Consider the following 11,485-nt stretch of genomic DNA (forward strand, 5'->3'; position numbering starts at 1 on the left):
CTTTGACCTTACCTGTTTCATTGCTTGCTTTTTAGCAGCTTCCCTCTGAAGGCTTTCACTCACGGAGGTCTGGAACACAAAAAAATGTTGTTTTGTTTAACACTTCTTTTCCAATATTCTAATTGGCAACTAGTTCCTTATAGTTAAAAACAGAAAAATAATATTATAAATTAAATTAACATTTTTAAAGTCTTTTGCCTAAACTTTTGGAAACAAATGAACTTTCATTGTAAATTACCGGATTAAGCTGTAGGTATAAGAGATAACAGAATAGTATAGGACAAAATGAGGTAATGGTTTTTAGTTCCAATTTGACCATTAAGTCATTCAACCTCTATGGATTTCAATTTGCTTTGTGTACTCGTCTGAATGTGTGAGTGTGCATGTATTAGGTGAGAATGGGTTGGTTCCTTCAAATACTACAATGGTATTATTCCCAGCAACAAAAGCACTTATTTTAATATTCACCACTGAATACAATGTATCAAGCTCTTAGTGTATGTTTAAGGCTTATGGGCAGCCAGAACTATCTAAGGTAATAATCATTCAATAAATGTGTACTGAAATGCCTACCACATTAGACACTGTTACAGCTTCTGAAGATTACAGAAAAACAAGAACAGTCCTAGATAAATGGGCTGAAAGAGAAGACAAATAACTAAAGAGATAATTATAATATAAGTGTGATAAGTAATATAATAAAGGGATAAAAAAGGACTGTGGGAGCACAGAGTATAAGGAAACTAAATGTATGAGGAATCAAGAAAGCATGCCCAGAAGAGGTATGATATTAGACAAATCAAAAAGAATTCAAGAGAAGGCAAGAGGAGTATAGGAAGTAGTAACCACATGGGCAAAAGTAAAGACTTACACCTAAGAAAAGAAATATAGTTAGAATACTTAAGTAAAAATGTTTCCTTAAAAGTATAAGGTTTTGTAAACATACTAACCAACACTGAAATATATACTTCAAAACGGTAAATGTTATTATGGTATGTGAATTGTCTTAAAAAAAAAAAATTAGGCTATTTGGTAAATGTATTTTTAATTAAAAATATAAGCCTCAGCCATAGGACTATAGTTCTCCAGACTACTGGAATTTGCTGTTTTCAGCTATATAGTATCAGTTGGTGCTTCCTTTGTTTTTCATGGCAACAAACAGAACAAAATAAACAAACCTAATTCTAGTTCCCTATGACCATGGAGACAAATACAGTTAATACACAAAGGCCATACAAGTAATAGAACACTGAATAAAATAAGTGTATAGTCAAAGAACTAAGGATATTTTAGACAGTAAATTCAAATTTCCTGTCACCTTACATGACATATTTTTCGCTAATTAGAATATCAATATAAACATTAAAATATCAGATAATGATAATAAGCATATCTCTCCTCCAGTCCGTCACAGTTCACCTGCTGTCACTTTAAAACTGGTTGTCTCAACTTAAACGCAACTATCTTTCCCGAACTTGGAAAAATAAAACACAAGGCTATTATATTTAGACTTTTATATAATGTAGAATAAGCAGACTGGGAAGGATTCCTCCAATATAAGGTATATATATTTTGAGACATCTCAGGAGGCTTTGTTTCCATGTTTACAGCTGTTTAGAAGGATGAAGTCTGACCTTTGAAAAAAAATCAGATGTTAATGGAGGGAGCAGAGGGAGTAAAGTAATTTTACATATCCTATTGACAGACTTACATCCCTGGAATTCCAACAGCATCAGTGGGTATAGAGGTTAACTCTGAACCTAAACTGAAAACTTCAGGGAGGGATTATCTTTTGAAACTCATCTGATTATCAGTTTTCTAGCTAAAAGAACTCTGACAATTAAAGGTGATGACTAAAATGCCAACAACTTGTTTAAACACATATACACATATACAAATAGTTAAAAATGAAGGGTAGCAGTAAAACTTTAAGCCGTTTCTGTAAGAGTGATCCTACGTAAAAATGAATAAATGTACTAAATGATATTTTAAAATCTATATGAGAAATTAGTCACAATGGAGATAATAACCAGTAAAATTTAAAAAGCAGAGTCAATACGATTTTAGAGGTCAAGTCTTTCCAAGTTTTTAGAGATATCCTTAAAATATCAGTACAGATTTTAAGACCTAACTTTTTTTTCTCCCCTCTTTAATTCCCCCTTCCCCCACTTCCACCCCTGACCCATGGATGTTGCCATTTCCCCTTAAGAACTGGATTTTTGAAGGTGGGGCGTCCCCTCCCACATGCTCATGGCGTGCACCCGGGGCCTGGCGCACCCGGGGCCTGGCGCACCCGGGGTATGGTCCGTGTCTCCACCTGGGGCATGAACCCAGGACCTTCTGCGTGCAAAGCAGATGTGCTAACCACTACACTATGGAGCCACTCCCAAGACCCAACTTCTAATTTAGACTGGTTTCCATAAAAAGGTTACACGAGAGAAGATAAAAATGACAAAAGCAGATGCCCTTGCATAAGTCATGGAAGGCTTCATCATATTGAACTTTAGATTTCTCATACAGTATGGTATAAGGAAGAAGCTTACTAGCTGTGTTATTCTAGGTATGTTACTCATCTATATAATAGTACCTACCTCATGAGGTTACTCTGAGGATTAAATGATATATTAAAATTGCTTAGCAAGTATCTGGTTCAAAGTGATCAATAAGAGTTAGCTGTTTAGAAGAATAATTATATTATCACTATGCTCATGTTTAAGAACATTGGGCTTGAGGAAATGCTTATATTTAAACAAATTAAAATTAAATATGGGAAACGAGTAGCTATAGGTTTTTCTTCCTTGGCGTATTACAGCTAAACCAAAGTGTTCACCAGAAAAGCACGTAAATCATGTTCCACTTTTTAGTATATTTATTTACCAGTGTGCTTAATAAAACATAAGATTGGTATTTATTTAAAGTTGAACAGTATGATTCTATTTGCATCTATGGAAATAGGAAAATCTATTCTTTTAAATATTTAAAAGGCTGTACATGTCTTCTTTTCTGTGTTACGGTTTCTTAAGGTTTCATATTCAGTATATCAATACATAGGAAAATGGAGGATGCATACATTTGAGTAGTTCACTCTGGGAGATATGGCATAGCTAGAAATGGGTTTTCTAGAACTGAGTGGTTTTACTAGGAACTAGTTATAAAATATAATGTCCCAGAGCATAAGCAGATTAGAAAGAACTTCTTTGAAGGAGTCCTCTGCTCTACTGCTACAATAATTGGATGGTGAGACTTGAAAGCAAGGAAAGGTCAACTGAATGGACATCTGCCTTTAATAACTATCTTGGTTTGGAGTGAGAGTTTCGGTCAAAAAAGTATATTTTTAAAATCTAATTTTGAAATAAATATAAATTCACAGGAAGTTATAAAGAAATGCACAAGGAAGTCCTTCACTCAGCCTTCCCCAATGTTAATATCTTGCATAACTGGAGTACAATATCAACAGCAGGAAGTAAGATGTCAGTACAAACCACAAAGCTTATTCGAATTTTACCAGTTATACATGCACACATTTGTGCATGTGTATAGCTCTATGCTATTTTACAACATGTAGAGCTTCATGTAACTACCACCGCACTCAAGATACTCAACTGTACTATTACCATAATATTCCTTTGTGCTATCCCTTTATAGCTATATCCACCTCTCATCTCCCATCCCTAATCCCTGGCAACCACTAATCTGTTCTCTATCTTTATAATTATTAGTTACTTCATGAATGTTAAATAAATGGAATCATTTTGAAATTGACTTTTCTTCACTTAGCATTAAAGGAATGTACATAGAACAGATATCACAAAACACTTCACTTCTTGCCACATAATAATCTAGCCTGAAAGTCGTGACCTAAGGAAAAACAGCTGTTAAAAAAATGATTAAGGTTGAATGTAACCAAACCTACACAATATAGTTGTTAACAGATTACTTTCAAAATTAGTAGGCAGGCAATTATTCTATTTTATACCTGAAGACCAGGCCACAGAATATACAAGAAAGTATTCATTAATGGTGCCTTCTACTAAAACCGTAATTCATCATTAGTTTTCAATTTAGGAAGACAAAAATTACTCCCTGTAAGAGAAGAGCCTTTATCTTAAAGAAAAATAGTTCAATTTGTTAATCAGTCCAAATGCAAACATTCTGTCCTAAAAGTACCAACACTGCTATTTCACCATACTGATCTTTCTATTTTGAAAGAAAAAAATCTCAGGAAAATATATTTTAAAAAACCAGAAGTAGTAGTTCCTTGCAAATGTTTCAACTTAATTCAGTGAACATGTTCTGAGAGTCTATTATGTATTATAGCACTAAGAGTGGGAGAGGAGCCATATTTGGTCAACATTTTTATTTTTCATGTTTAATCTAAGAGTTGGTAGGTTTCTATTAGCTTTAATTGAAAATAAGAAATAAACATGAAGTAAAAGAATATAAAATGCCTGGTCCATTTTATATTTACTAATAATATATAACACCACCTCCTCTACACACACACTATTATAAAGATGTGGTCAAGTATAGGCAACATAAATTGCAGACTCAAGAGAAACACTACAACTCAATTTTCTTAGTCTTTACTACTACCTCCATTGTTCTGAGTAGAGAAAAAAAATTTTAATCAATTTAATGTTTGTTTCATTGAATTGCAGTCAGACAGATATCTGACTAAAAGAGAGACTGTTTTAAAAACCTTTGCAGTTAGCTCAGGTACATAGAAGAGAAAGTACATACATGACTGTGCACCTGTCTTACATCACTATATATGTTTAGATGGGTTGCCTCCTAGATCGGGATAAGTACTAAAAGAGAAATAACTCTATGTAAAACATAGTCTAACGACACTGGAAAAAAATTATAGATACTGGACCACTATTTATATTAAATTACCTTTCTTCAGTCATAAAATTTTTTAAATTAAAAATTAATAAATCACAAAAAAATAACATATGGGCTTCTTTCTGAAATAAGAGATTTAACTATCCACATATGCAAAATAACCCAGCTAAAGAAAAAACAGTTCAAAGTATCAATCATTCTTCAAATGGCTTATGGATACAATTTTCTGTTGTACTCTGAAGAGTTAAAATATAAAAATTTCTTTTTATTTTTTTAAACTTAGCAACAATCATTTATTAAAAAGGACCTATAACTCAGCAATCTCTATCATGGGCTTTATTCGTCCATATTCACATGACTCTTTTCTAAGTACAAAGCCTGTTTAATAGTTGTGAAAAAATACACAAAATTTTTATTATATAAGCTCAGAAAGAAAAAGTAGACATGACTATGCACAAAAAATTTAGAAAAAAATATAAATGTCCATTAACTATATGAAAAAATGTTCAATTTTTACCAAATAAAGAGATGAAAATAAAAACATTAACTTTCATTATCTATCAAATTGGTAAGGATTTTACAAATTATATCATCCAACACTGGCAAGGTAATAAGCACATATTCTACATTGCAAAAATGTGAAATAGCTTCAACTGGGTAAATGTATTAAGAGCCTGAAAAATATCTATTCTTTTGATTTAGGAGTTTATTCTAAAGATATAAAGAAAGACATACAAAAAGGTTTAGGTATGATAATATTCACTGTTTTCATTGGGATACATATTCAAATTAGTGAAAAACTTGAAGCAATCTATCTTTTAACATCAGGCAAAACCAAAACCAAAACTCATGAGTAGCTCAAAAAGTACAACAGAACTTTCTGAAATAACTAAAATGTTGAGTTGTATATGGTAGCCACTAGTCACATATGGCTATTGAGCATGTAAATGTGACTAGTGTGACTGAAGAACTAATTTTTAAATTTTATTCAAGTTTAAAATTAAAAGTCTCTATGACACAGTGGTTACCTTATTAGACAATCCCAAGTAGGGGTCAGCAAATTCTCTTTAAGGGCCAGGTGGCGAATATTTTAAGCTTGTGTCAACGGGGCCTTCGCTACAACTACTTAACTCTGTCACTGTTTCACAAAAGCATCCACAGACAACAAATAAGTGAATGGCAAGGCTGTATTCCAGTAAAACTTTATTTAAACACAATCAGAAGCATTTCATTTAAGATTCAAACAAGAAATGATGCCCACTGAGGCTCTGTTCAACATACTAATGGAAGACTTGACTAATATAATAAAACAGGGAAAAAAAGAGGTAGAAGGAAGAGATAAAGCAGATGGTGTAGACAAATTATTACAATAAATGAGTTTAGAAAGACTGCAGGATACAAAATCAACTTACAAAATCAATAGCATGGCTCTATACCAGAACAGTGAACTGGAAAATATACTTGGAAATAAGGTACTATTCACAATAGCCATAAAAATGATAAATATCTAGGAATTAACCTAAAGATCAGGCACAGAACATTAATGGGGTAAAAACAATTACCTCATGAAAAAGTCCAAATGGATAGAGAACTATACCATATTTACAGATAGTTCCTTAAAGAATTATCTATAAATCCTAGGAAGTTAGTTCGAATACAAATCAGGAGTTTTGTTTTAGTTTTCAAGGAATTTCAGAAACTTACTCTAACATGCCTATGTAAGAATAAAGGTCTAAAAATAGTTCAATCAAGTTTGAAAAAGAAGTGTATGGTATGGGACTTATCCTATTAAATAGTAAGATTTACTAAGCCAAACAAACGAACAAACAAACAAACAAACAAAAACTGTAATAAAACAAAACAAGAGAGCTTAGCAGCAGAGTCATGGATATATGGGAACCTGAGAGCTGGTTCTCTGAAAAGATGAACATAACTGACAATAGCACGATAGAGATGACCTACAAATCAGAAGGAAAAGCATGCGCTGTTTATAAATGAAATTGTGAAAACTCCATTTTAAGAAAAATGTTAGATCCCTATTTCACAACATATACAAAAGTGAATTCAACATAGATTAAAGACCTATGTGTAAAAGTATTACAAATCTAACATAAGATAGAAGAATGTCTTGGTAGCTTCAGGATGGCAAAGACTCATTTAAACAAGACCTCTAAAGCACAAACCATATGGAGGAAAATTAACTTGAATACATTAAAAAGAGAGAATTTATGCTCTATTAAAGACACTATATTATAGTCAACTCTAAGCTGTAACAACAAATTAGCTCTCAAATACTGGACTTAAGTTTATTTCTCTTAGATTAGCGTTCCGAGTTCAGTTTGGCAAGACAGCTCTCTGTTCTCCATGGTCATTTAGAACCCCAAGTTCTTTCAGCTTGTTGTTCTGCCATTTACTAAGGTATAGAAAAAGTTGGGTCATGCCCTGAAATAACAAACTGATCTATATTCCAATTTATAACAAGGTAAAAAAGAAGTCCAAATTATAGAATTTTCTTTTTATGATATAGTTAAAATATTAAAAGATAAAAACCACCAGTCAAGAATACTCTATCCAGCGAAATTATCCTTCAAATATGAAGGAGAAATAAAGGCTTTCTCTGACAAACAAAAGCTGAGAGAGTTTACCACCGCTACATCTGCCTTAAAAGAAATGCTGGAAGAGTTCTTCTACCTAAAATGAAAAGGGCAAAAGAATACAAAACTTTGATTAATATGATAAATAAAATCAGAATATTGAAAAGCTACTTCAAAAATGGATGTTAATCACTAAGTTTAGTTTAAAGGTTAAGGGGAAAAAATACATTAACTGTAGTTACTTCTCTTTGGTAACAAACTCACAATAAAAAAAGGGACAATTTGTTCCAACAAAAACATAAAAAGGGAACAAGGGGAGCAAAAAAAGGACAAAAACCATATAGGCAAATGAAGATGAGACACTATTAGCAGAAAAAGGGCTGTTTTATCTGAGACATTTTTACAAAATACATGTAACCACAAAAGAAAAATTGAAAACATAAAAAATGAGGAAACTAGGGAGAATGTTATAGAAAAAAATCGCCAAACTAAAACGGCAGACAAATGCAAGGTAAAAGAAACAAACAATGGATATAGAGCAAACAGAAAACAAAAGATAAAATGGCAAGAGTAGTAAGCCCTCATATATCAATAATTACCCTAAATGTAAATGGGATGAACTCACCAATCAAAAGACATAGTAGCTGGATGGGGTTAGGGAAAAAAAAAAGATCCAACTATAAGCCGCCTGCAGTAAACTCATCTCAGCTCTAAAGACAAATATAGGTTCTAAGAAAAGGGGTGGAAGATCATACTCCAAGCAAATGGCAGCCACAAGAAAGATATAGTATACTTACATGAGACAAAACAGACTCCACCCGAAAAAAGGTGAGACAAAGATGGACATTATATAATGATAAAGGGGATAATCCATCAAAAACTTATAACATCTATCAATATATACACCTAACATAGCAGCAACGAAATATATAAAGCAACAAGAGACCTAAAGAAACTGACAGTAACACAGTAGTAGGGAACTTTAACATCCCACTTATATCAATAGATAGATCATCCAGACAAAGTCTATAAGGAAAAAGTTGCCTTAAAAATGACCTATTAGATCAGATGCACTCAATAAATCTATGCAGAACATTCCACCCAAAAACAATAGCATGCACATTCTTCTCAACTGTACATGGACTATACTTAAGAATAAACCATATATTGGGACACAAAGTCTCAACAAATTTAAGGCTGAAATCATATCAAGTATCTTTCTGACCATGACAGTATGGAACTGGAAATCAACTACAAGAAAAAGTAAAAAATAAAATAAAAAACATGCGGACATTCAAAACATGCTACTGAATGACTATAATAAGGTCAACAAGCAACCAAAGAAAAAATTAAAAAATACATGGGACAAATGAAAAAGAAAATAAACATACTCAAATCTATGGGATACAGCAAAAGCAGTACTAAGAGGGAAGTTTATAGCAATACAGGTCTACCTCAAGAAACACGAAAATTTTCAAATAATCTAATCATATACCTGTGAACAAAAAAGAGCTCTGTATAAATCTGACAAGTTCAGTGACTAAAAATCACCTCAGAGGGTAATCTGATCTTAAATTCCTAACAGGGCAGTCATGGTAGATAGTTATACCCCAGGCCTACCTACTGCTTTAGTAAAAAGGTTTATCTTTGCCTTTGCAAGCCCTGTCCATTGTTCTTGTGAATCTAGGTTAAAAAACCTTTGAAATGCCAGAATAATCATCTTTTTCAGACACTTTGGAAGCATAACAACCCTCAAGGGAGCACTTAATCTTGTCAACTATTCTGTAATTCGATCATAAATTTCCCTGCCTTGTTTCCTCTCACCTTCATGTAATTTTCCTTACGTTCTCTCCTTAATTCCAAATGTATAAAAAGAACTACAAACCTGTCATTCACCAGAGCATCTGAGCTCTTGCTTTCACAATGTCATCAGTTTGGCTTGGATAAATTCTTATAAAAATTCTCTACAGGTTTAGACATCCTTACATTGATATGCCCAAAGTAACCAGAAAAAGAAAAACAAAGTCCAAAGTCAGTAGAAGAAAAGAAAATAATAAAAATCAGGGCAGAAGTAAATGAAATAGACTAAAAAGACAATAAAAAAGATTGGTGAAACTAAGAGCTGGTTCTCTGAAAAGATAAACGTAACTGACAAATCTTTAGCTAGACTCATTAAGGAAAAATAACAGTAGGCTCAAATACAGTCATGTGCTGCTTAACAACGAGGATACATTCTGAGAAATGCATTGTTAAGTGACTGTCATTGTACAAACACCATAGAGTGCACTTCCACAAATCTAGATGGTACAGCCTACTACACACCTAGGCTATAAGGTAAAGCCTATTGCGCTGTAGGGGAGGAAAAATAATTTACCCTCTACACTCTGGGTTCTTGGCTAAGATATCCCTGTAATAAGAAAAATTAACAGAAGAAAAACAAATAAAAGTTTAATAACATGTATACATGGAAGAGACCTAGGAAAACACATCAAATTTGCTGAAGCCATCACCTTAAATACCATCTTCAGCTGAAGACAAAAGATGTTGGGGGTAGAGGAGAGCCAGTTATGGGCGGTTATCAAGAAAAGCACAGTAAACGAGGGTAAGGTTATACAGATTTAAGTCAATGCCTTCTACACTGATAAGAGTTTCTACAGGTAAGGTCATCCCCTTCTTCCTGGTACAGCTAGGGAGACATCATTACAAATGGAGATTTCCTTTAGAAATGTAAATGTCTCACAAAGGGTAACTTCTACCAGGTTTTCAGAGCTCCTCCCATGTCTGCCATTTCTTAAAATTAACCAGCCTAAAATAATCCTCATGCCAAATATACATATATGCAGGTAACAAATTGTTCCCCTACAACTCCTAGGCTACAAACCTGTATAGCAAATTACTGTACTGAATACTAGTCAACCGTAAAACAATGGTAAGCATCGGTGTAATATGTAGCACTACAAGACATTATGATGGTTACTGAACCACTAGACAATAGGATTTTTTCAGCACCATTATAATCTTACGGGACTGCTGTCATATATGCAGTCCATTGTTGACCAAAACGTTATGTAGTACATGACTGTAACTGATATTAGAAAGAAAAGAGGAAAGCTTCAATAGATACCACAGAAATACAAAGAATCATTAGAGACTATTATAAACAGCTATATATCACCAAATGAGAAAATCTACAGGAAATGGATAGGTTCTTAGAATCATACAACCTTCCAAAAATGAATCATGAAAAATAGAAAATGTGAATAGACCAATCACTAGTAAGGAAACTGAAAGAGTAATCAAAAACCTCTTCCAAAAACAGAAGTCCAAGACCAGAATTCATTGATGAAATCTACTAAATATTCAAGGAAGATTTAATACCTTTCCTCAAACTCTCCCCAAAAAGTGAAGGAAGAAACACTTCCTAATTCTTTTACAAGGTCAACATTACACTGATACCAACCTGCGGGATGGGGGAGGATTAAAAAAAAATACAGGCCAGTATCTCTTGAACACAGATGCAAAAATTTTCAACGAAATATTAGCAGATGACAACACATTCAAAGTTTCATAGATCATGATCCAGTGGGATTATTCCAGGAATGCAAAGATGGTTCAACATCCATAAAACAATCAATGTGACACATTAACAAAATGAAAGATAAAAATCATGACCATTTCAATAGATGCAAAAAAAAAATTTGATAAGACATGACATCAATTTATGAAAAACTATCAAAAAATGGATTTAGAAAGAAAGTACCTCAACATAAAGGCCACATATGACAAACCTACAGCTAGTTTTGTACTTGAAGGTAAAAAGCTGAAAGCTTTTCTTCTACAATCAGGAACAAGACAAAGATACCTATTCTCATCACTATTATTCAACATAGTATTGGAAGTCCTAGGTATAGCAATCAGGCAAGAAAAAGAAATAAAAGGAATCCAAATTGAAAAAAAAAAAAAATAAAGCTGTTACTATGTACAAATGACATGATTTTATATACAGAAAAGCCTTAAAACTCCACCAAAAAACTATTAGAAAAAAT

The 11,485-nt window shown here is 33.0% G+C and overlaps 1 protein-coding gene across 1 annotated transcript in view; it reads right to left on the bottom strand.

Annotated features, from left to right (window-relative positions):
* The window catches only part of NSRP1 (nuclear speckle splicing regulatory protein 1), a 42,500-nt gene that overhangs the window by 10,663 nt on the left and 20,352 nt on the right, over positions 1-11,485 (bottom strand). The window contains exon 3 of the mRNA XM_023530371.1: positions 13-69. Within this exon, the coding sequence (XP_023386139.1) occupies positions 13-69 (57 nt within the window). The remainder of the gene's footprint in view (positions 1-12; positions 70-11,485) is intronic.

The sequence above is a fragment of the Pteropus vampyrus genome, unplaced genomic scaffold (genome assembly GCF_000151845.1).
Source record: "Pteropus vampyrus isolate Shadow unplaced genomic scaffold, Pvam_2.0 Scaffold50, whole genome shotgun sequence".
NCBI lineage: Eukaryota > Metazoa > Chordata > Mammalia > Chiroptera > Pteropodidae > Pteropus > Pteropus vampyrus.